Genomic DNA, 26,241 nt, shown 5'->3' with positions numbered 1-26,241 from the left:
AAATCACTATGAAGCATCTGCATAGTAAATTGAATAGGTTTTCTTCAGTTTTGCTTTGGAAGGGGGCCAGTTCACTTATTCTGTTGGTAGCAACAAAATGCTATGTTACCAGCCGTCCACCAGTGGCCACTAACTCTATTCTAAATTTCTTTCACATATAACAAAGTAGAGGAACTCAGGGGAACAAAACAGAACTGATAAGAACACGCTAATGGCAAACAGAGCGTTCCTTGGAACCCATAATTGTGGGCCTACTTTGCCAGCTCGGGGAGCCACCCGCCACCATGGAGAGGCTGCTACTGTGGACAAGTGTTCGTTCTGGGCGGAGGAGGGAAGGAAACGATCTTGTTGGGCAGCATGACCAGGGTCAGTGATTCCTCGCCTTACTCACCTGTTCCTCCTTAGACAATCCTGAAAAGTTGGTATTTTTACCTTCATCTTTCAGATGGTAAAATTGGGACCTGAGAGATCGGGGAACTTGTTTTTAAAAATTGTCCAGCTAGTAGGTGGCCAAGCCAGAGCGCATGCGCCTGCTTACTAAGCCGCTGCTCCCAACCCTCCTCGCTGTTCCCTCTCACAAACTGCTTTTGTGGAAGGGACCTAGGGGCCTCCCTCATATTCGCAAGACTTCTTACTGGAGAATAGAAACTCTGTCTAGAGGCTCTTTCTCCCTTTTCTGGCTCTTCAAGGAGAATGAGGAGAGATGGTCTTTTAGTTGCTTTTGCAGAGACTGGTTCCACTCGTAGGCAACCAGCAGTGGGTTTTAGACTAAAGCTCAGCATTTAGTCTCTAGACAGTCTCAGACACTGCATCTCCTGGCTGCAAAGGCCCCTGTGGCTCCACCAAACCCAGAAGCACTGATCCCACCACACAGCAGACATGCGGTAATAACAACAGTTCCAGCCATCATTTGTTTAATGCATCTGGCTTTGCATACTGTATTCATGGTGAAGACTCCCTAATTTGTACCTCTGGCCAGGACCTTTCCCTGAACACCAGATTCATAGATCAAACTGCCTACTTGAGGCCCTCCCTGGTGTGGCTCAGTGGATTGAGTGCTGGCCTGCGAATCAAAGGGTTGCAGGTTTGATTCCCAGTCAAGGGCACATGCCTGGGCTGCGGGCTGGGTCTCCAGTGGGGGGTGTGCAAGATGCACCTGCACATTGATGTTTCTCTCCTTCTCCTTTCCCCTCCCTAAAAAAATAAGTAAAATCTTTTTAAAAAACCCTGCCTACTTGATATTCACCTGGATGAGTAGTAGGCACCTCAGTCACAACAGAACCCCTGACCTTTTCTTCAAAATCAGCTCCCCCTTGCCTTGTTTCTGCCTCAGGAAATGTTCCCTTGATTCTTTATATTCCTTGCATGAAAATCCTCAAAGTTATCCTCGACCCTTCTCTTTTTCCTTACAGCCCACAGATAATCAGCCAGCAAAACTCAGTGACTCCCTCTTTCAAACAGTCCAGGAGTCTGACCACGTCCCCATCTCCACTGTGGGTGTAAGCCGCCCTCCTCTCTTACCCAGATTTTTGCAGTACTCTGCCCCTGCTAGAGTTACTCTCCAAAAGGCTGATTTGATCTTTGTGGAATCTGAGCCTTGGTGGAATTTGATCTTTGTCAAAAAGATCTTTGTGGAATATAAATCACACTACACTTCCCAACTCAAAATCCTTCAGTGACTTCCTATCTCATTCAGTGTCAAAAACCAGGGACATCACCACGGCCCACGAGGCCGTGTATATGGTCTGTAAAGCACGCTCATATACGATTCTCCAACTTCTCTGCCTCCTGAATCACTCCACTCCGGCAAACTCTGGCTTCCTGCTCTTCCACAAACACGCTTAGCTCTCTCCGACCTCAGGCTCCTTGCACCTGCTTTTTCTTATACCTCAATGTTTTTCCCTCCATCCAGGTATTCACATGACTTGCCCCTCCATGTCCTTATTTTCTCTAATCACCTTTGTAAAACAGCGCATATACAAACTCCAAAAAAGGCATTCTCTTATTTTCTTTACCTTTTTTACATTTCTCCATAGCACCAAACGGATCAGAGCATATTTATTTGTTATTTTGTTTTTTTTCTGTCTCCCACTAGAGAGTGTATTTCATGAAGGCCTTTTTTGTTATTGTTGTTGTTCATTACTCCATCTCTAGCTCCCAGAAGATAGTAGGTGTTCAGTAAATATCTATCAAAATAAATAAGTGAACGAACTTGACCACTTATTCTCTGTGACTTTAGGAAAATATCCCAATGCTATCTATCACCTTTTACATGAAGATAATACCAGTACCTATCACAGAAGTTATAAAATTAAGGGCTTCTAGCCAAGATGGAGGCATAGGTGGAAATACTGTGCCTCCTCCCACAACCAAATCTAAGAACAACAAAGATTTAGAAACAAAAACACAACCAGAACAAACAGAAAATTGAACCGTATGTAAGTCCAACAACCATTCATCCACACCTATAAGAGGGGCCGAGTCGGCAGCCAACTTAGAGGGGTTGCAGCAGGAAATAGCGGTGGTTTGTGACCTGGGTGTGGGGAGGAAACGAGCAGACCCAGTGAGGTGTACAAGGTGATTGGCTGACCGTGGATACACATTTGCGTGCAGATAAACCAGGCAAAAAATGGACAGTGAGACAGACCTCACAACCCAAGGCCCCACTGATGGGAAATAAAGCCTAAAAGCATCAATTGAAAATATCTGTGGGGGTTGAAGTACAGGGAGAGTTTGTTGGAGAAACCCACAGAGTCCTAGAATGTACATAAGCCCACCCACCCAGGAATCAGCACCAGAAGGGCCCAATTTGCTTGTGGGAAGCAGCAGAGGGGACTCAAATCTGAGAAAGAGCTGAGCAAGTACCATTGTTCCCTCTCTGACCCCGCCCCACATACAGCATCACAACCCAACAACTGGGTTGACCTGCCCCGGTGAACAACTAAGGCTCTGCCCCTCATACGTACTAGGCATGACCTGACCAAAAAAATTATGGCTCAAAGGGAAGAACAAATCAAAGCCCCAGAGCCAATACTTTTAAGCGACCAAGAGATAGAGAACCTATCAGATGCACAGTTCAAAACACTGGTGATCAGGATGCTCACAGAATTGGTTGATTTTGGTCACAAATTAGATGAAAAAATGAAGGCTAAACTAATTGAAAGAAGGGAAATGCACAGGAAACCAATAGTGATGGAAAGGATACTGGGACTCAAACCAAGGGAGTAGACCAGAAGGAAGAAAAAAAATGACCAAACAGGAAAGGATGAAGAAACAAGAATCCAAAAAAATGAGGAGAGGCTTAGGAACCTTCAGGACATCTTTAAACATTCCAACATCTGAATTACAGGGGTACCAGAAGGAGAAGAGGAAGAGCGACAAGTGGAAAACTTATTTGAACAAATAATAAAGGAGACCTTCCCCAATCTGGCAAAGGAAATAGACTTGCAGGAAATCCAGCAAGCCCAGAGAATCCCAAAGAAGGTGGATCCAAGGAAGAACACACCAAGGCACATCATCATTACATTAGCCAAGACTAAAATGGAGAGAATTCCAGAAGCAGCAAGAGATAAGGAGACGGTCACCTACAAAGGAATTCCCATCAGACTGTCAGCTTATTTCTCAAAAGAGACCTTACAGGCAAGAAGGTGCTGGAAAGAAGTATTCCAAGTCATGAAAGGCAAGGACCTACATCCAAGATTGATCTATCCAGCAAAGCTTTCATTTAGAATGGAAGGGCAGATAAAGCGCTTCTCAGATAAGATCAAGTTCAAGGAGCTCACCATCACCAAGCCCTTATTATATGAAAGGTTAAAGGGACTTACCTAAGAAAAAGAAGATAAAAAAGATGAACAGTGAAAGGACAGCAAACTCACAGTTATTAACAACCACACCTAAAACAAAAGCAAACTAAGAGGACAGCTAGATCAGGAGCAGAACCACAGAAATGGAGATCACATGGAGGGTTAGCAACAGGGGAGTGGGAGGAGGAGAAGGGGGGAGAATGTACAGAGAATAAGTAGCGTACATGGTAGGTAGAAAATAGATATGGGGAGGGCAAGAATAGTATGGGAAATGTAGAATCTGAAGAACTTGAGACACATGGACATGAACTAAAGGTGGGGAATGTCGGGGAGAGGGGGTGGGCAGGGTGGAGGGGAATGAAGGGGGGAAATGGGACAACTGTAATGGCATAATCAATAAAACATATTTTAAAAAATCAAAAAAGGGAATAAACCAAAACTCATCAGTTAAAAAAAAGAAGTTATAAAATTAAAATGAAATCTATATAAAGACTATTTAGAGCTTAACAAAAAACACTGGTGTAAATTCTTGTTTATTTTTGTATTCCTCCTCATCATAATCATTTAGAATTCTCTATTAAAAATGTAGCCCTGGCTGGTGTAGCTCAGTGGATTGAGTGTGGGCCTGGGAACCAGACAATCGCGGTTCAATTCCCAGTCAGGGCACATACCGGGGTTGCAGGCCGGTTCCCTGCAGGCCAGTTCCCAGCAGGGGATGCATGAAAGGCAACCATACATTGATGTTTCTCTCCCTCTCTCCTTCCCTTCCCCTCTAAAGATAAATAAATAAAATCTTAAAAAAAAATGTAGAAAGTTCCAGAACATTTTTAGTATTACGTATAATTCTTAGGGGCAAATGAGTTAATCATCCATTAAAATACTGACAATCAAGGAAAAATCCCTATGAGATCACAAAATTCATTGATGTCATATCCACATATGAACATTCCCAGGGTTGTCCATCTGGAATTTGCCCTGACTGAGTGCACACTCCTTAAATTCTATTCTGTTTTGTTTTGTTTTGTTTTAAGATTTTATCTATTTATTTTTAGAGAGAGGGGAAGAAAAGGAGAAAGGGAGAGGAGCATCAGTGTGGGGTTGCCTCTCTAGCACCCCCTACTGGGGACCTGACTCACAACCCAGGCATGTGCCCTGGAGTCGGAATCAATTCTGTAACCCTTTGATTCACAGGCCCGCGCTCAATCCACTGAGCTACACCAGTCAGGGTTCCCCTTAAATTCTTTATTGGAACTTTTCTTCCCACTAAGCCTCACAATGCAGAACATCAGACCAGTTCTGCTATTTTACCAAGGAGGTAGAACTTAGCTGTGAATTTAGTAAAACTCTCTGTCAACTTGCTTTCTGGGGCCCTACATTACTCAGTTGATACCTGAAACTCTTCTGCTTCCCGTCAACTAATTTTTTAGAATGAGTGAGAGCCTAGGTATGGTGTCATTTGATTTATTTTAAGGTGAAATGCATTTCGGTTTTCATATTAATTACCAACATCAACCTAACTCCTCTGCTTGTCATTTACCATGGCGTATTAAAAGTATCTCTTATGTCTTTGTCTCTCCCACTAGATTCTGAGCTACCTGGAAGTAGGTGTCATGTTTTAGTCATATCATCCTGCTAGCATCCGGTCTCTGCTACCCACTAGAGATTATTAATACATATTGTTAAAAATAAAGGCTGTGCAATGTGATGTTACAGGAACAGATACTAGCCCAAAAGATGTCAGGTTGAATCCTGGCACTGCCACTGTGTGAGGTCAGGCATGTTCCTTAACTAGTCTGTGCTCCCCCTTTGTAGATTAGGATACTAATACTATTTACTTCGTAGGGTTGCTAGAAGAGTTAAATGTAAAAATGAGAAATGCATAAATAAATAAAAACTTATAAAGTGCTTCTAACAGTGTGCATAGTAAGTAGAACTCATTATATATAATAAGTATAATTATTAGTACTCAGTAAACATTAGCTTTCACTAAACTGGAAAATTGAAAGTGTATTTATGAGTAGTCGATAAACATTAGCTTTCACTAGGCTGGAAAACCGAATGGCCCTTTCATGTCAGCTAATTCCAACAGTCATCTTTAGATCAGACATTCGGCTGCAGACAGCAAGTATATATTATTCTGACACCGCCCACCTGTCCTACGGACTTCCGGTGGCCTTCTGGTCTTTCTCCACTCAGTCCCTCAGGAAGCCACCATCAGTTCATCGGCGGCTTCCACAAGACATGGAAGATTATCTGCCACTCTTGTGCTCATTCCCTGCTCTCAGCCCCAGATTTCAAACAAACTTGGACTAGGACGAGATAGCTAGGGTTATATGTGTAAATGGAAAGTCAGGTAGAGGATCAAGCCTCTAACAAGCTTGAGTCATTTGCAGGGACATGGCCTCACCTTATGGAACTGCGGAGGGTATATCCGAGCAGCCCCGTGGTTCAGCAGTAGCTGGTAGCAGATCTCAGGCTGGGCGGCAGGGCGCACGGAGGTGACCTTCAGCACATACTGGATGGCCGCACAGCCGTTGATATCCATGAGATTGGCTTCGGCCCCGGCCTCCAACATCATGTGCATGAGCACGTGGTCACAGTTCCAGGCTGCCTTGTGGAGCGGAGATTTGAAGTCGTCATCCCTGGCGTTGACCTCGGCATGGTAGTCAAGCAGCATGCGGCAGATGAGGTGGTGCTCCCTGCTGTACTCCTGCTCTTTAAAGCGGAGGGCCCAGTAGGTTGCGATGGCCAGGGGGGTCTCCATGTGGGCGTTCACACTGTCCACGACAGCCCCATGTTCCACATAGAAGGCCACTAGCTCCGAGAGGCCGAAGTGGGCAGCCGTGTGCAAGGGTGTCTCCTCATCCTGGTTGTTAGTCTTCATGTTCACGTTCGCCCCTAGGAAGGATGATGGAGGAGGCCAATTATTTAAACCTATTTTGTCTTTATATGCAAGGTTCATTAAACAGGACTTAACTAGCCGCTCCCCTGTTAACCACTAGCTGTCCTCCTTTATCCTTCTTTCCAAGGTGGACGTCTGGGCCCCAGGGACGACACTCTTTTGAAACAACAGTGCCATCTCCTGGACAACCAGCAAATGCACCGGGATCCGGGGTGGGTGGGCCGGATGCGGAGAACAGATTTCAGGCCCTTTGCTGAGTTTTAATTTTTACTCTTAGGTGGATTGGGAAATACAAGTGGTTCCTGTGACTAATAGCTTTTATCAATAAATAGCAAATATCATGGAAAATAAAAAAGGTTAGAGTCAACCATGAGTTTCTTTTACTGTTTCACAAAATCATGGTTTTCTTCTCTTTCAAAGTGGAAAAGCCTGTAAGTTCGGTCCAGGCAAACTCCAGTGACAGGAATGTGACCCAGCCCTCTGCCTGAGGCCAGACCAGAGCCACCCCAGTCGCTGCGGCTCCCGGAACACACCTGCGGAAAACACCAACCAGCAACACTCGGACCTCCAAACTAGCCTACAGGTCGTGTTTCCCATTGGCAGGGTGGAAGCCAGTGTAATAGAAATACCCACTTAAAGAAAGACAATGATTTAGAGACTACCATATTTGACTTATAGGTGACAATGGCTGTTAGAAATACAAATTTTTAGTACTTGGAAAGCTCCTTAGAAATTATTTAATCCAACCCACTTATCTAATAGGCCTGGAAATGAAAGCAAATTTTATTTTTCCGATAGGAAATGTTAAGTATTAGAATGGTCAACTTCAGAAGCTGAAATTCTTCCTTCTCTGACTAATTTAATGGGATGAACCAAATGACCTCTATGGGGCCTATTGACTATTGACTTTGCTGGAAATTTACATGTGTACTTCAAGTATAAAGCTGGAGATATTCCTTTACCATCATTACTATTGTTACACTAGTAACAAATATTTATTAAGCACTTATCATGTGCAAAATTCTGAGCTAAATGCTTTTTATATACTGCCTCATGGAATCTTCCTAACTAGCATTTTTGCAACAGATGAAATTTTTGTCCTAATTTTACAGATGAAGAAATTCCTACTTAGAGAGGCTAATAACCACACAAAGCTAAGAAGAGCTTGCAAAGCAGACAACCCAGCTTTAAACTCTCTTACTACTGTGCTATTCTTTCCACTTCATTATTTTTCTAGAAAAACATTTTCTGTACTTTGCTCTCTTTTGGTATTCAAAACCTTGAAAGCAGCATAGAAATCATGTTGCATTTTGTTAATTTAAAAAATCCATTCTCCATGTATTGCTCCTTTATGCCCTTTTTTAAAGGTGTCCTCTGATCGTACAGATCATGTTTGAGAAAGGCAATGCTCCTGCAAGCATGCTCAGTGTCCTATACAAAATCAGCCCCCAGTGAGGTTTCCCAGAGCCCAGTGCTCTGTAAACTCTGAGGCTGTCAGTACCCTAATTTGCAGAAAGCAGAATTATAACCAAAGACTGCCATTTGTGAAGCCATCTGTGCTCATCAGTAGTCTTCCCCAGAGAAGCCCTGGGTCAAGCCTCCTTTCAGGTCAGCCCTTCCTTTCTCTGGAGTGAAACGCAATGAATAAGAATGTCTTCCCAGAAGCCATGTTCAGAGTCACTTCAAACACAGGAGAATTTCCAGTAAGAAAGGGAATCAAAGGGTCAGGATGAAAATTTTACAGGCCAACTCAGAGAACAAACTGCATTCTTTGTTTTTAAATGTACTTGGACGTGTACAATTGATCCTCGACCCTTTAGTACAACTGGGTAGGCTGCCCAGTTCTCCTTTCTGAATAGGAGACCCTTATTTTTTATAGTATTTGAATTGTGTCTTTGAGGGCCTTTATATTTCCAGAAAATATATAAAGTAGGATGATTTAACTACTTCTTAATTGTAGGTTTTGTGATTTAGTCAAGAAATTAGAGAACATAAACATAAAATCTTGGGAAATTTTCTGAAAAAAATATTTTTAATGCAGAAACACAATATATTAGTTTCCTAGAGCTTGTTGTAATGAAATACCACAAATTAGGTGCCTTAAAACAACACAAATGTATACATAGTTCTGGAGACTACAAGTTCAAAATTAAGGTGTGGGTAGGGTTGGCTCCTTCTGAGAGTTTTAAGAGAGAATCAGCCTCCGGCCTCTCTCCTAGCTCGTGGGGATGGCAGGCAGTAGCTGGCGTTGGTTGCCTTGTAAATGTCTCTCCGAGGTCTGCCTCCATCTTCCCATGGCCTTATGTGTCCCTGTCTCCACACGACTGTCTTTTTATGAGGACACAAGTCATACTGCATTAGGGGCCCACCCTGCTCCCTCTCATTTTAACTAATGATATCTGCAACAACCCTATTTCTGACCAAGTCACATAGCGAAGTGTTGGAACTGGGACTTCCACACACTTTCTATTTGAGGAGCTCGGGTGAGGGGACACAATTCAACTCATAACATATAACATGCATTACATAACATGTAAAATACATATGTGCAGTTTAAAAAATAGCCATCACCTATGTAGTCATATCCCGGGTCGGTAAATTAAACACACATTTAAAAAAAGAAAGAAAAAATCAAACACTCTCAAAGACCCAGAGAATCCCTCCACTGTCTTATGTATCCTTCTGTATTACAACTCCTCCATCCTGCCGGGAGTCATTCTTATCCTGACTCTTATGATGCATGTCTCTGCATCTCTTTATAGTTTCATCACCTTTGTTTACATCTCTAAACAAGATAGCTTGGTTTCATTCATTTTTGAACTTCATGTAAATGGATTAATAAACACATTCTTTCATGACTTGCATTTGTGAAAATAATTTACACTGTGATGTGTAACTCTCACTTGTTCATTTTCCTTTGTTCTACCTCATACCTCATAGTAGGATGGATGAACCCACAATTCGTCCATCCTGCTAGTGGTGGGTGTACCCAGTCTGTGGTTGCTCAGGAACACTGCCGCCATGAGCATCCTTGTAGATTCTTATACCCTGGGGCTCCGTTCAGGGGTTTCTCTGGGTTCCTTACCTGCGAGTGGGATTGTTGGGCCACGGGACATGCCTATCTTCAGCATCCTCCAATGGTATCAAACAGATGTTTTACGGTTTCCATTCCCATAAGCCTCTGTGAGGATTTTTGTTGTGCCACATTTTTGTCAACATTTGTTATTTTCCATCTATTTAGTTTTAGTCAGTCTGGTGGGTGTGTAGTAAAAAACTGTGTTTAAATGTTTGCTGTCCTAGTTAACAATTCAGTTAGCCATATTTTAATATATTTTTACCAACACTGCCTTTTGTATACTATTATAAAGATTTCTGTGCTGTTATTTATTTTAAATATCATTAAAAATATTATACATTTAAATATATATAATATTCCATAGAGTGAGTTTATCTTGCTGTTGGGTATAAAGATTTTTTAAAGTTTTGATCTTATGACTAATGTTACAATTAATAAATTTATATGTCAACTTTAGAAGAATTTCTTTGGCATAAATTTTTCCCAAAATAGAGTCATTAAAGGGCCTTTATGAATAATTGCTGAAAGTTATATTTCTATTTCTCTCATTGATATGGAAGAATGCTATTTTACTCACCAGTGTGTTGGCACACATTTTTTTAAATTTGCTAGTTTGGAAGTAAAAGATAGTCTTTAAAAAAAAAAAGAATTCACTTAATTTTAGAGTTTGGACACTTCCTATGTAATTATTAACTAGTGGTATTTCTTCTTTGGCTAAATGTTCAAATTTTGGTCCTTTTATACATTGAAGCCTTTCTGTTTTACACTTATATGAGTTCGTTGTTAAATTAAGTTGTAAACCTGTGTTTAATAACTGTTGTAAAATTATAAACCAGTCTATTTAGACTTTCTTAAATATAATGATGTTAACTTTAGATAGGCAAAATAAAAACAAAAAGTATTTTTAATAAATTCTAGAATGTCCTACTCCTCTCAAAGTTTACAAAACTATCCAAAATTAATTATAATTTAGTTTTATTATATATTTTTTAAATGTTTAACACTGGATTCATCTGAAACTTATTTTGGTATAGATATCAATTTAAGGCGTGACATTCTCCAAATATAGTCTTTTCAGCCAAAAGCATGGTCTCTTTTTCTAAAAGGTTTTTTTAACATTCTTTAAAGTATACCCTCTCCTCCCCCAACCCCCCCCTAAAAAAATTATTGTAGTAATTTTCATTCTACAGGAGCAGGGTAAATTACTTCTGAGGTAAAGTAACTTTCATGAGAAAAGGCCTTTCATGAACCTTTTAATTTATGCAAAATGGTCTCTAGAAATAGTCTGGAATAGTGGCAAATGAAGCAGATAAAAACTTTAATTTGCATGGCTTGATAAAGAACAAGAACTTTTCAGATTTCATCTATGGGCAAAAAAGACAGATTTGTGTGCTCCGCCAATGGGACAAAAAGGAGAGAACAGAAACGGGGGCGGCCCAAGGGAAAAGATAGTCCTGAGGCCAGCATTCCTGAGGGACACAGCACCAGTCAGTATTCAATTTCTCTGCTCTCCTGTACTGTGTGATTGTCTCCTATTATTATCCCCCAACAGAGAGCATGAATTTTGTAAATCCTGCTTATGAGACCTCACATTGTCTATTTTATTCCAGATAAAGTGAAACTGCCTCCAAATGCCCATTGTTAGGTTGGCTGATCATGGGCCCTCAGCCATGGTGTGGCTCCCCCTTCTGGGCTTTGCTACTCCCTGCAACGTGTGAGTTGGCTCTGGGAAGCATCCACATTCCCCTGCAAATTATGTTACCTTGAAAGCTACATGACGGACTTCTGGTCAAGATGGCAGGATAGGTAAACATGGCTTGCCTCCTTGCACAATCACATCAAATTTACAACTAAAATATAGAGCAACCGTCAGAACTTGAGCTGAATGGAAGTCTGACAACTACGGAATTAAAGAAACCATACCCATTCAGACTGGTAAGAGGGGTGGAGAAGTGGAATTGGCTGGTACCAGATCTTTGTGTGGTAGATAAACCAGTCAGGAGGGATATCTCAGGAGCAAGAAGTCCCAGCCCCACACCAGGCTTCCCAGCACAAAGTTCCAGTGCTAGGAAGATAAGTACCCATAAATTCTGGCTGCAAAGCCAGCAAGGATCGAGTCGGTGGAAGAAAATTCTGGAACCCCATGCAGTTCCCTTTAAAGAATCCACAAACAGGCTTACTCTGACTCACTCCCTCTGAGCTCCAGCACCTGAGTAGTAGGTCAAAAGGCACCAGTGGTATACAGGGAGAAACCGAAGTGTCTGGTATCAAAGCAGGAGCTGGGAGACAGCTTTCTCCCAGACAGAAAGGCAGGCAGAGGCCATTGTCCCTTTTCTGAGTCCATTCCAAAAGAGCCGCAGAACCAGCAGGTGGGTGCCATATCTGAGACTCCATCAACCTAGATAACACTGTTTGCCCTGCCTTTAAGATTCCTTCATATTCCATCCCACCAGAGTTATGGGCCCATCCAAACTGTTAACTGTGACTTTTCCATATGAATGGCTGGTCTTGGCTCATACTTCACAACTTCCTAAATCTTATCAAATAAGCAACAGCCGGTCTCAGTGAGCCCCAGTGCCCCCATACCTCTTGCTAAGTGGCCTCAGGCCTGGCACCAGCAGTAGCCAGTCTGGATTCACAGCTTGGCTTCATCTGGGAATCTCCAAGCCCGGCACAAGAAGCAGCCATCTCAGATTGCTTTATAGCTCAGACAGGGTGGCCCCGGGCAGAACATAGGTGGGGGCCGACCTTGGCCTGCACCACCCAGGAAACCCCAAAGCCTGTCCAGCCAGTGGACTGCTCAGACCACACTGGAGCACCACTACCCTGCCCCTGTACAACTGATTCTCCACAAGGGCAGAGGCTGGTGGTCAGTGGTCACAGCCAGCCTTGCAGCTGGCTGGCCTGGGTAAATCCCTCCCTTGACCTTCCAGCAGCAATCAAGGCTCAAGTACAAGAGAAAGGTATACTCAGCCCATAAGAAGAGCACCCTCAAGTACCCAGCTTGGGTGATAGGGGAGGATGTGCCACTGGACCCCACAGGACAAAATTTGATGCAGCTTCATTGCTCTACTCGCTCAGTCATTTTGAATGTGACAGCCACACAGCGCACATGCTCACGCAACAGAATCTACCACCCCCACTAACTAATACAGTGTGGTCGTCATTATTCATGTATTGTCCACTCTCCTTGGTTGCCAGGTGACATCAACGTTATGCAAACTGTTCTCATTATATTGATCACTGGACTTTTTCTGGACAGACTTGGTCATATACACATGACTCATGGACATGAACAGTGGTGTTCGGATTGCCTGAAGCAGTGGGGGTGCTGTGTGGAATGGGGCAAAGGGGCAAAAATTGGGGCCATTGTAATGGCATCATCAATAAAGCATAATCGAGAAAACAATGATAAACTACAAGACAGTGGGGACAAGAGGAGGTGTCTGTCACTATAAGGACTGTCGCTGTGCTTGCTTTAGTTTTTTTTTCTTCCAAGAGAACATTTTATGGTAAAACCCAACCCATTTCTCCTTTCTTCCCTCCCTCTCTTTCTCCATGCAGATAATGACTAAAGCTGATTTTTGTCATTTCCTTGTAAACTTTTGTTCCTTTATTACTCACATATTTACCCATAAACAACATGCATGTCATTGTTATGTGTTCTTAAAAACTGTAAGTGCGCCTCACTTCTGCAACCTGTCTTGATCATTCACATTATATTTTTGAATGGAGAGCTGATTTTTTTCCTTCCATTTCAACTGCTGAATAGAACCACACTGCAAAGTTAAACAAGAGCTTAGGCATTCCTCTACTACAGAAAATTAAGTTGTTTGAGGTTTTTCATAGTAACAAATACCTTTCAAATTGTGCAGTAGTTTTTGGAGAGAGAGAAATAAAATGGTAGTAGCGTATGAACATTTTGAATTGTATTAAATTATATTCATCAGTGGTTATATCAATTTATATGTACATCAGTACAGTTTAAACATTTCCAACATTTAATACTGTCAAAGAGTTTCTTGTTTGTCTATTAGGTAGTATTAAATGGTGTTTCAATTTCGTTTGTATTCCCCTGGTCACCAGTAAAGTTGAGTGTCTTCTCATATGTTTATAGGGCAACAAGATTTCCCCTTGTATAAATCATCTGTATAAATAGCCTCTGTCCATGTATCACTGGGTTGTTTGTGTTCTTCTTATTTATTTTTCAGGCTATAAATAAGATCCTTTTTGAGAAAATAATAAAAACATTATTGAATTCAAAGGACTTAAACTCAAATAAATGGCAATCTTTGCTATATTCATGGATAGAAAGATTCAATAGTGTATGGACAGCAATTCTTCCTGAATTGAGATATAAACTTAATGCAATGAGAATGCTATTTAAAAAAAAATTTGCTTAGAATAAATAGCAAGACAATTTTGGCAAAAAATGAAAAAAATGAGAAGGCAAAAAGAGATGGTGAAGAAGGAATACTTACCCTGCCTGATATCCAAGCAAACTATCATTAAAGCCCCAGCTGGGGTACTGACTAATGGAGACACAGTTGGACCAATGAAATGCAATGTAGAGTCTAGAGACAAACTACTCAAAAAAGCATCTGCAACGACAGAGGGGCAGTCCCAATCAGTAGAGAAATGATAGACTGTGTAATAAAAATATTGGGACCAAAGACTAGCATTGTTGTTAAGAGCACGGACTACGGCTCATGTGTGAGTGTTGGTGTGTGTTACATTTCAGATAAATCAAAGGTGAGTGAAAAGCTAAGTGACACATTTCCAAAATATAAACTTATTGGGGGGATTACTTCGCAAGTGATATTAATGTCTAACCAGTATGCTATGCACCTGAAACTAATACACTATTGAATGTCAGCTGTAACTGAAATATAAAAATAAATGAGTAAGTAAAATAGACATGTAGCATTGGAACTGGAGGGGGAAGGGTGGCCCTCCATATTCAGTCACTATGTTTACAGAATATCCTACAGGAAACTTTGACCGAGGTCATTTTATCCAAGACTTCCATCAGAACTGTTAGTTACAGCCCTTGACTGGATCTAAAACATTAGGATTCTATCTTCTTCAGTCCTCCACTTCTTTGACTTTCCCTCTGCCCATTTACCTTGTTTGTAGCTCTGGGATACACCTGTGTGCAGAGGTGTCCATGCCTTTCACTTCTTTGTTAAGTCTGCTAGCTATGATGCCATTGTTTTGGTCTCTTCTCCCTTTGGGCATAGCTTCCCTAAACATCCTGCCCTGCAGAGCCCGCCTCCTATGCAGGCGGGGAGGGCGGAACACTCTCCAGATTTAAATAACTCCTTGACTCAGGAATGCACCTTCTTCTCTGACCTAGTATGTGGCTGGCCCTGGGAACCAAAATAAGGGAGTTTGCATTATCTATTTCTTGAATAATTGATTTTATACCATATTTCCCTCTCGGATTAACTTACCTAAAAGAAGATAAAATTATTTTATTAAATAATAAGTCAAATGCTTTTTTAAAAATCAAAAGTATATCAGAACTTGATTAACACTTTTCTGGAGTCGATGTGTTTACAGAGGCACCTCTTTTAACAAGGTTTGCTTTAGATCTCTCGGTGTAGCTCCCTAACTCCAGCTAATGTAGTTATGTATTTATCTATTTTCAAATTTAGATAGTATTTATTTTTTAGTTTCTGACATGAAAGGTAGGTTTCGTTTATTTTTCCAAATTTTCCTCCCCCAATATTTAATAGTTTCAGTTTTTTTTTAGTTTTTGATTAGACGTTGTTTTCATTGCATGTTTTCTGTTATCACTTATCCCTCCTATACCCTCTTCCATCTCCTCCCACCCCCTCCCCAATCACTGCACTGTTGTCCATGCCCATGAGTTCTTTCTCTGTTTTTTAAAATATATTTTATTAATTTTGCTATTACAGTTGTCCCATTCTCCGCCTTTATTTCCCTCCACCCTGCACCCACATCCCCTATGCATTCTCCCACTTGGTTCATGTCCATGTGTTGTACATATAAGTTCTTTGGCCTCTCCATTTCCTAAATTATTCTTAATCTCCCCCTGACTATTTTGTACCTACTGTTTATGCTTCTTATTCCCTGTACCTTTTCCCTCGTTCTCCCTTCTCCCAGTGATAACCCTCCATGTGATCTCCATTTCTGTGATTCTGTTCCTGTTCTAGTTGTTTGCTTAGTTTGGTTGTTTTTTTAGGTCTGGTTTGTTGATAGTTGTGAGTTTGTTGTTATTTTATTGTTCATAGTTTTTGATCATCTTCTTTTTCTTAGATAAATCTCTTTAACATTTCATATAATAAGGGCTTGGTGATGATGAACTCCCTTAACTTGACCTTATGTTAAAATATTAAAACTTTCTTACAGTTAAGTCTCTACCCATGTAGTTATTCCATAATCTGTTGCCACCTTTCTTATGAAATGAGGATATGTCCAAGCTATTTTTCTCCTATATTTATACCTCTCTATTCTGACAGCTACAATTGACATTGTCATAATTGTTAAAATTGTTATATTCAGCCCTATAATCTCAATCTAGTCTTCTGTGATTTGTTCATGGTTAATTACAAAAGTTTTTTCAAATATAAACAGTAGTTACGTTACTATGACTTGGAAGTGGAGGTCATTTTGGCCTCTCATTGGAAATGCAGACACAGATCATTCTGCAAGGCAGCCGGGAATCCCCGCGAAGGCTGGCTTCTCACAAGGACCCTCACCTGGAAGGGCCCCATGCTTGGCTAACTTTGAAATTCTTTACCACCTGGAAATTCTTAATAATGGTTTTAATAAGAGGCCCCACATTTTCATTTCGCACTGGACCCCACAAATTATGCAACCTGTTCTTTCTCCAACCCATAGCAGGAAAACTAAATTGAGTGTTTGTAGCCAATGCATGATACGTTATGAATGTCCTGCACCAGCTGACTACCCACTATCTCAGAGGGGAAAAAGAGCAGGTTGTAGCTACCCTTAAACTTCACCTGCTGCCTGTAAAGCTCCACCTCTGCCAGAGCGAGCTGGGGTCCCGCAGCAGTGAGCTGGCCCATGCACTGAATGCTCCCCGCAGGACAGCACTTAGGGGAAAATCAGGAGCTTATCCCCATCATTTCTCCTAACCACCACTTGCCCCCTCGTCTCCAAATTTACTAATTTGCTCCAGGGTTGTTAATCTTGTTCTGCTTGTTTCCAAAAATAATAAAAGGGATCCTTCTAAAACAATTTTGACTGCTGCATTTGATTTTATAATCACTAAACTACAGTTATTTTAATTTATTTCTGTGCCCTTATTGGGTTGTAGTGCTATGAACATCTGGCAACTCCAAAAGGTTGCCAAAGCCAGATCCCTCGAAGAAGGAACTTCCCGGCTCTGCTTGTCTCTCCCTCCCTTCCCTTGCAGCAGCCCTGCAGGGCTGGGGACCACCTTTAGTAAGATAGATAGAAAGGATGACTGGGGTGTAGGGAGTGGTGACGGGGGAAATGGAGACAAGTGTGCTTGAACAACAATAAAAAATGTGGAAAGAAAATAAATAAATAAAATGGTTAGGTGGTTTTAAAAAAATCATGAGGTAATCCACAAAGAAAAAACATTGCAACTTTTCAATTCCTGGATGTTATCAATTTAAGTCAAACAATAATGGATTTTGTGGGGGAGAAAAGGAAAAACTGAATTAATTACATTGCTTTGAAATTGGGCAAATCACTCTCCATCCTTAGTATGACAATGAGTGTTTGAGGCCAAACCTTTTACACATTTGATCAAAAGATGTTTTCTGAGTGAGCAATGTTGACCCTAAACACTACACACAGCACCACAGTGGCGTTTTGTAACCTCTGCTCATTGTATAAATTCTTTTTGTTCAAGACATGTTGAAGAATATTTCCTATTTGAAAAATTCAAATCTGTTCCCCCTCATCAAGTCACCTCTCTTTGAGCACATAACCGTTTCTTCTGGGTAGGCGCCTGAGTGACAGCTGTTTTCACGACACACGAATTGGCCCCACCGACCCCTCTTGGTTCTAAAAGTTCTGTAAGCTCTTCTCAGAGATGAGCATTATTAAGAAGGCAACCCAATGTCCAGGGCATTGGACAATCCCTGCTGTGTCCCACTGCCCAATACGTGACACCCTTCATTTGCTTTCTCATGTCAATGCTGCATCATAGCGTAATAATTAAGGTAACATTCCAAGCAATAACCAGAGGTCCGCACCTAAGAGGTGTGGACTGCCCTTTGTGCAGCTACCAAAATGTTGTTGTTCAACATGCACACAAAATTTTTCTACCTTGTTTTAAAATATTGGTCATAGTCACAAAGGAAACCTTTATAGGTATACATGAAACTATAAAACCTCTTTTTGCTTACCATGTTCATCACTTACCAATTACCAAGTTATTTTCATTGAAAAAAGGTCCCCTCTCACAATTGTTTACACCCCAATTTTCAAATATATGCATGAAAATATGGTCTAATACTCATGATTTTTTAAAATACCACCTTAAAAATGTACACTTTTCTTAGGAAAAGCACTAAGACAGTGAAAAGTGTTTAGTCTTCCTGGTTACAGTGGCCTCAGTATGTGTGAGACCACAAAGGAACATGGGTTATTCTCATGGCTTATAAGCAGTAAGAATTCGGGAAGGAATTTGGTTCCATGTATTAACTTGAGGCAGAAGTTTAGAATCTTCGTTAGCTACCAATACTTGTTTTGTCAAAGATGTCTTCATGCTCCTCAGTTTCACGTCACCTGCCCCTGTTCGAAACAGTACTTGTATTGGCTTTTTTACAAGCAAAGACAGCACATTTGTTCAGTGTGCCTTTGGGAACATATTAATAATGTCTGCTATTTTTCAAGCGCTCACTAGGCATTTTACATATATTGTCTCACTCATTATTAACAGTAAGCTTTCTTCAGAAACATCTATTATGCAAAGATGAGATTTTTTTTCATGTTCTCTGGGCTTTTCATTCTCTATGTGTTCTGGGACTCAAGTACGCTTCTTTGTCAAGGATGCAATTTTGTGCAGTGTCAAGTTTGTTATTAACTGTCACCAAAGCATATTTTCAGTTGGCTGCTTTGTTCTAGTTTCAATTTCACCCTTTCAATCTACAATATATGGCAAATATATTTTCCTGTATCTTTCATAGTCTTGTCTTAAATGAAATCTTAAATGAAACACCGTCTCCTCTAAGTCTCAATTTCTCTATTTCTCACATTCTCCCGGGTCTGGAGGTGAGAACTACTCTCTTCCAAACCAACAGTGCTACTTCTGAATAGTTCCTCTTTCACCCTTGCGTACAACCCCTCACCCGTTAAGGTTTTTGTCATCCACTGAGGTTACTCTTAATCCCTTCTTAACTACAAACTCACATACTCACGGTCACTCTCCTGTTTTGACTGAAGACACACGTGTCTGACTCAGTTTCTCTTTTATCTCTGTGATCATCCCACAGCACCTCTGCCAGGACCCCACCAACCCATTCACACTCCGTATCCCAGTGTCTCCTGGGGAAGGGTGTGTTACCATTATTAAATATCTGGATTCTATTACCAAGCAAGGGCTCATTACCCAGCATGCACAGAAGATATTATGGCTTTTGAGAAAATTAAAAAGAAAGAAAAACAGCTTTTCTTGCAAGATTGACTGGCAAGGAGGCAAGTCTCAAATCTGTCCCTCTGACCTAGGGCTCCTGGCAGGATTTTTAAGGGGTTCCATCATCAGGTCTACCTGGACAGTAGACCCTTTCCTCTGGTTCTGTGCGGACACCTGTATGCCCTTGCTCGTGTTGTTTCCTTGACCTGCAAAACCTTTTTTTTTCTTTGATCGATTAACTTTATTCATCCTTCAAGGTTCAGTGTCCTGTCTTCCAGGAAAGGAAGGTAAGAAGTAGCACAGCCCCGGGGTAAAGGAAGATCTACCTTTACCCCGGGGCTGTGCTCCTGGTCTCTCCACTGTAAACATGTTGTTTTCAACCTAAGGAATAACAGATTTGGTCGTCTTCTTTCTCATTTTAAGATCTTTGAGAACAGATGCTATTTCCATATGCTTTTGCCTCCCTTGTGCTTGGTACATCCATGCCCTCAACAAATATTTGTTGAACCCCTACTGTGGATCACTACTGTTCTGATCCTGGGAATACCATAGTAAGTAAGTCAGAAAAGGTCTCTAACTTCACAGCATTTACATGCACTGAAGGAGACACAAAATAGATAATTCATATAAATATATATATGTATATTATATGTGTGTATATATGTATATTATAGATTGTGATGTATTATGAAGAAAAATAAGTCTGAGTAAAGTGACAGAGAACGATGAGGGAGGAAGATGACACTTTTAATGTAAAGACTTTCTGAGTATGTGACCTTGGTGCAGCAAGGAAGTAAACCATCTAAAGATAATAGGAAGGGCTTTCCTGGCAGAGGAAATAGCAGGAGGAAACACTGTGAAGTGGGTAGGGACAAGCTAGATATGCTCAGCAAATGCAATGAAGGCACATCAAAAGAGGTAAGAGAGGGTGTCATGGGAAATAGCATTGGTGAGGCAGCAGGGGACAGACTGTAGGGAACCATTTCACATGTCATGGAAATGTAGCTCAGCCCTCACATGGAAAACCAGTGGGGTGTGAGTGGCACACAGGACCACATCTATGGATAGGTTTTACAGTGGGGAATCAGGCCTGCATTGTACCTGGACTGGTATGAGGCTTGCTTTTGATAAAACTCCCTCACCCTGAATTGAGGCAGAAGGGCTTACTGCAACTTCCTAAAATCTGAGCTAAACCTCCCAAGTACTGAGTGCGACCCATTCAACCACTTTTCCCCTTGGTCTGCAACATCCTTCTGTTTGAAGTAATTAGCAACATTCCTTCCTTTGTTATCTGTAAAAGGTAATCACCTGCAGTGAACCTGTGCATAGTAAATGAGGACTACCCTCCATGTAATGTACCCAGAGAAGTAATAAAAGCCTGTCCAGGCAGGGACTGGGGGCCTCTGGCCCTCTCGCCCTCTCAACCACAGGACTTCTATGGTCTGTGTGTATTTGTTCTCTAGCAACCACAACATACATGGATCCTGCCGGCCGGCATCTGCCACAGCAGACAATGCTGGGCTCAGAAGGCCATGGAAAGACTTTAGACCGTATTCTAAATGAGAGCAGAGATGGGTTTTTGTGTATTGGATAGATGAGCCGGAGTTCAGAGGTGAGGGTCATGCTGGGACATGCAAGTCTGGGAGCGAGCACCACTGGGTGACAGTTGAATCAATGGGACCAGAGAAGATCACCAAGGTGATTGCAGATGAGCAAAGTGTATCTTCCCCTGAGCCCCGGGGGGCCCGCCAGGAAATAGGATGAAGAGAGGCCAGTGAAGGAGAAAATAGCTGTGAAGGCTTATTAAACCAAGTCTTTTTTCACATAGTTCTCATGGCACGTTTCTTCTTCCACAGCCACCTGTATTTTTAAAAACATATTGAAACCTTGAAACAAGTATTACGAACTATTTCCTTCTGTCTGCCGAAGCCAATCTTTTTCATATCAAAGCTTGTCTCTCAACTCCACAGACCATTGCTTCGCATCCCTTGGGATACAGGGTTCTTCTCACAGAGGCCATGTTTATTTATTCTGGTGTTTACTTTTAATTTCCTCACTCTGAAGGAAAAGCTATATTTTTAGATGTGAACAGTCCAGAGGTAGTCACTGAGCTCAGTCACCTTATACCTATTTTATTTTTTATCTTTGTCATTCCCAAAACACACTGATTAAAATTTAGCAAAATAACCATAGATAAGACTGAGTAACTCAGGCTCTGGAAAATCTGATCTGGGGCCCATAAAGTGAGACCCTATCCTATGACTGGGATAATGTTTATGCTGAAGAAAATGCATGTGGCTGTTGTCATTCAACTGGAAAGGAAAATGTTAATCCTGGGAAGTTTTTTTTTGTTGTTGTTATTTACGTATTTATTGGTTTTTTTTAAAGCCATGAATTGAGAGAAAGTGATTGATGACTTCTCCCCAGGGTCAAAATTCTGTCTGTTCTGGACTCAGAACAAGGAGTGACGAAGGTTGCCTGGGGGTGGAGGTGCAGGCAGGATTGGAAGAGATGGTGAGATGATGAGGCAGGAATCGGAGGGAGGCCCCACTAGGAGGCGCAACGGGAGGAGCAGTGGGAGCAGCAAGTGGGACACTAGGTTGGCAGAGCCAGTTGCACGATGAGAAATTAGTCGAGCAACAGTGGGGCTGCCCCTCTTCGATGGCAGCAGCACAGCAAGGCGATGGTGATGAGGCCCATCTCTGGAGCAGCCAGCACTCTGGCCCAGGAGGGAGGAGCCCTTCAGTTCAGAGGGAACACCTGGGCTCCTTTCAGGTCCAGTGGCTCACAGGAAGAACTATTGCTTGAACAGAGGTAAGTCACTGAGAGGGATTCACGTCATGTAATGGGGTCTGGGGGCGAGACCTCCCGCTAATACACGGTATATATGTGTGTGATACGGTCCACATCCAAGCTGACGAAAGTGCAGGGATGACTACATAAAGGTTTAGGATAACCCCTGAGATTGACGGAAGAGGGAAATTCTCTCCCTAGGCTCCCTTTGCATTTCTGCCCCTTATCTCTCAGCCCGTGACCTGTTTATGTTTCAAAGACACAAGGTCCCCTTCAAACTTTGGATGGAATTAATCAGAGGGCTTCCATTTTTTTTTGTCCATTTCTTGCAAAACAGCAACTTCAGATTCATCCTCTCCTGGGGATAGTTGCCTCCCTGTGGGCCAGTGTACTGTTCATAGACTCCCAGGTGGGCTTCTTTCACCATCTTCATACTTGAGAGCTCTCTGAGACAGGTAGTGACTAACCCCCTGAGAATACACGGTCTTCCCTACTTCCCGCCGTGTTGAATGCTGTGAGCTGTGTTCTTGATGGATGTAGCTGATAAAGGAGTTAAGAAAAAGAAGAACTCGTGCATCCCGAAGCAGAGACTGAGTGTCGGAGTCCACCTCCTGTGCTAACTCTCGGGAGGCCACCCGTCCTATTGTCTTTAAGAGGGTGTGGCATGTAGCAACTCATCCAAAATGTACACCCCAATTCTTTCCTTTTCATCATGTAAGAAATAGAAATTTTACTCATTCTTTGGTTTAGAGTTTGTTCATATACTTAGTTTATATAGCTTTGTGAAAGAGATTCTTTTGGTGAGGTAGGTTTTAATGTATTTTTATAGATACTTAACCATAAGTAGGAGGTAGACATTAGCCTGGTCTGTGTGAGTGCAGAAGAACCCTGTTACGGCAAAGAAGTCATGATGTTGCTGAGACAGTCACTCAGGTCATTGCCAGGAAGCTCAGAAGGAGGAGGGAGACCAGGATAAAAAGAGGTACACGGAAGCGGAGTCACTATGGCATTGAAGAACTTGTCTGGGGTAACTGAGCGAATGATGGTCGAAAAGGTAGAAAGTGAAAATATCAAAGCAATAGAAAGGGTCAAGATGTGATGATGTGAATGGACAGCTCGCTGGAGTGAAATGAAGGTTGTTAGAGTTAAGAAGGTCCAGGAGCTGTGAGGGTGACTTTGGATGGATAATCTATGTCAAAACTGAAATCCATCCTGGCTGATGGGACTAGGGAAATAGACCGAAACTGAGACCTAGGGGACCCAGTCCTCAGTAGGAAATGACTAGCAATACAGTAAAGGACAATGCTAATAATGAGAACAAGGTGAGTATATTAGTTTCTTATTGATGGTGTAATAAATTATCATAAATTTAGTGGCATGAAACAATATGCTATCTTACAGTTCTGTAGGTCAGAAGCCCCACACAGTTCTCGGTGGGCTTGATGGCTAATTCTATGTGACAACTTCGTTGGACCACAGTGGGCAGATATTTGGTAAACATTATTCTGGACGTTTCTATGAAGGTGCTTTGTTGTGGTTTAGGAGAGATTAACATTTAAATCACTGGACTTGGGTAAAGCTGGTTACTCTCCATAGCACGAGTGGGCCTCATCCAATCAATTCAAGACCTGAGTGTAACAAAGATGGACCTCCACTGAGCAAGAAAGAATTCTGCCAGCATAGTTATTGCCTTTGACTTGAACTGCAACTCTTCCCTGGGTAGTCTGCTGGCCATCCTGCAGATTTGGGACTTGTACTACCACAATATCATAAACCAGTTCCTTAAAATCTCAATCTCTCTCTCTCTCTCTCTGTTGGTTCATTGTCTTTGGGAAAAAGTGGCTAACACAGTGGGCTAAAGAAAGTCAGTGAGCCTGTTCTTTCTAGAGTCTCCTTAGAAGAATTGTTTCCTTGCATCCTCCAGCTTGTAAAAGTCACCCACATTCTTGGGTCATGGTCTCCTTCCTGCATCTTCAAAGCAAGCGATGGTGGATAGAGTCTTTTTCACAAAAAAATCTTTCTAACCTTCCTTCCATAGGTACATTTCCTCTCACCTCAGTCAAGAAGAGTTTCTCCAGTTTTAAGGAGATGGGTGGACTCAGATAATCCAAGGTCATCTCCCCCATCTTAAGATCCCTCATTTAATTGCATTTGCAAAATACCTTTTGCCATATAAGGTAAAACATACTCAGATCTTGCCATATAAGGTAAAAGAGATTCCAGGGATTAGACTGCGGACATCTTCGGAGGGTCATTAGTCCATCTACTGTAGTTAGACAAAACCTGCCCCCACATGGGGGGGCTGGAAGATGATTGATGTACACAGGCTGAAATGAAGTTCTTGCTGCACCAAATATGAATTCCACTTCTGACTCTCTGCTCCATTTTCATTCCCTTGAGCCAACATTTTTCAAAGTCTGTTCTGTGACATATTATTACTGTAAGATACATCAAAAATGAAGGCTCTGTGGTTAACCAAACTTGTGGATTCTGTGTACCTTTGTGTATTTGCAATTCACATTCACATATGAAAGATTCTGAGAAGTCCAATGGTAAGAAAATCTCTCTAATTTAATATGAGTTTTCCCAAACTTATTTGACCACGGAACTCTCTTTTTGTAACACCTGGCAACAGTCCCAGAGTCAATATTTAATATGCTGGACATTGGAAAACGCACTTCCAGATAAGACAAAGGTAAGTGGGTAGGGGCAGAGCCACACACAAAGATCCATGAACTATGTTTGAGTTCCCTAGAATCAGTTTGGATTATTATCAGTATTTCCATGTAGTAAATGAGGGCTGGTATTCCAAAAGGTTAAATCTTATACTCACTCATGTAGACAGTGAATGGAGAGGGAGGTAATAAGAATTTAAACCCAGGTACCTGTCCTCTTAAGCACGATATTTGAGCTCATCTTTTATATCAAGCCATATTTGAGCACTTACAGTCGAATACCAACCACTCCTGGTCTAATCGGTCGCAGTGGAGAAGGACCCAATATTAGAGAACATAACAACCTAAGCTTTCCCTTCATCAGAGGCTGTAAACAAGGCAGTTCTAGGGAGAGTGAACAAGAGGCAGTTTCATTGACTGGCTGATCCATTGAGTCTACAAAGGGGACCAACCAGACACTTCTGTGGGGATTCTAAGCAGCAAAGGAGAGGCAGCACCACCTAGTGGCAAAGTGCAGCTTTGCATCAAGGTCAATCTGCATCCAAAACCCAGTTTTACCATTAAGCAATCTGTCTACAGTTCAGTGTTTTACCTATCTAGCTACACAATTACAGATGTCCCCATTTCCCCGCCTTGTCCTATGTCCCCACTTTCCTCAGGCCATCACCACAGTGTTGTCTGTGTCTATGGGTCCTGCATCTATGTTCTTTGGCTAATCCCTTCCCCTTCTTTTTTCCTGTCCCTCCTCCCCTCTGACAGCTCGTTGTTTTAATCTGCAAATGGGAATAACAGTATTAACCTCTTCAGATAGTTGAGAGGATTAAAATGGAATATGGACAAAATGCCAGGCATGCAATAGAAATGCCACATCCGGTTGGTATTACTTTTAATTAAGAAGTCCTAGCAAATCTTTCCTGGGGCTATTATTAAATCTTTCCCTTCTGCCCCAATCCAAGTTCATTCAACTTTGCTTGAAGGAGAGACCTTCCTTCCTGCTTTTACTACTCAGTTCTTTGGTTGGCGCCGCCTTCTTAATTAGAGTGTGTCTGACCACTGGCTGCAGGGACGTCATCCCAGACGGAGAGTGGACAAAGAGAAGGATGCTCTGGGTCCTCCCCAGCAGCACTTAGCTCACTGTGGCCCCCCGAGGTGGGGGTGGGGCATTAATACCTCTTTTGACTGCTAATGAGATGTTTTATCTCAGAAAAAAGACAGTCCTCTCTGCTTCTGTTCCCAATAGTTTTCTAATTAGAAGAAATTTCAGGAAGCTGGACTGTGCTTGCAGTTTAGCCTCCAATCCCGGTGCTTTGGCTGGTTCCCTGATTGGTATGTTTCCTGGTTAGCTGAATGGAAAACAGAGATGGGGCTTCAGGCTCTTGTTTGATTTCCCCTTT

The 26,241-nt window shown here is 41.9% G+C and overlaps 1 protein-coding gene across 1 annotated transcript in view; it reads right to left on the bottom strand.

Annotated features, from left to right (window-relative positions):
- The window catches only part of ASB4 (ankyrin repeat and SOCS box containing 4), a 59,043-nt gene that overhangs the window by 8,943 nt on the left and 23,859 nt on the right, over window positions 1-26,241 (bottom strand). The window contains exon 3 of the mRNA XM_037142793.2: window positions 6,211-6,701. Coding sequence (XP_036998688.1) covers window positions 6,211-6,701 — 491 coding nt within the window. The remainder of the gene's footprint in view (window positions 1-6,210; window positions 6,702-26,241) is intronic.

This window comes from Artibeus jamaicensis, unplaced genomic scaffold (assembly GCF_021234435.1).
Source record: "Artibeus jamaicensis isolate MK-2021 breed Jamaican fruit bat unplaced genomic scaffold, CSHL_Jam_final contig_923, whole genome shotgun sequence".
Classification (NCBI taxonomy): Eukaryota; Metazoa; Chordata; class Mammalia; order Chiroptera; family Phyllostomidae; genus Artibeus; species Artibeus jamaicensis.
This window is presented reverse-complemented; position numbering and strand designations above follow the sequence as displayed.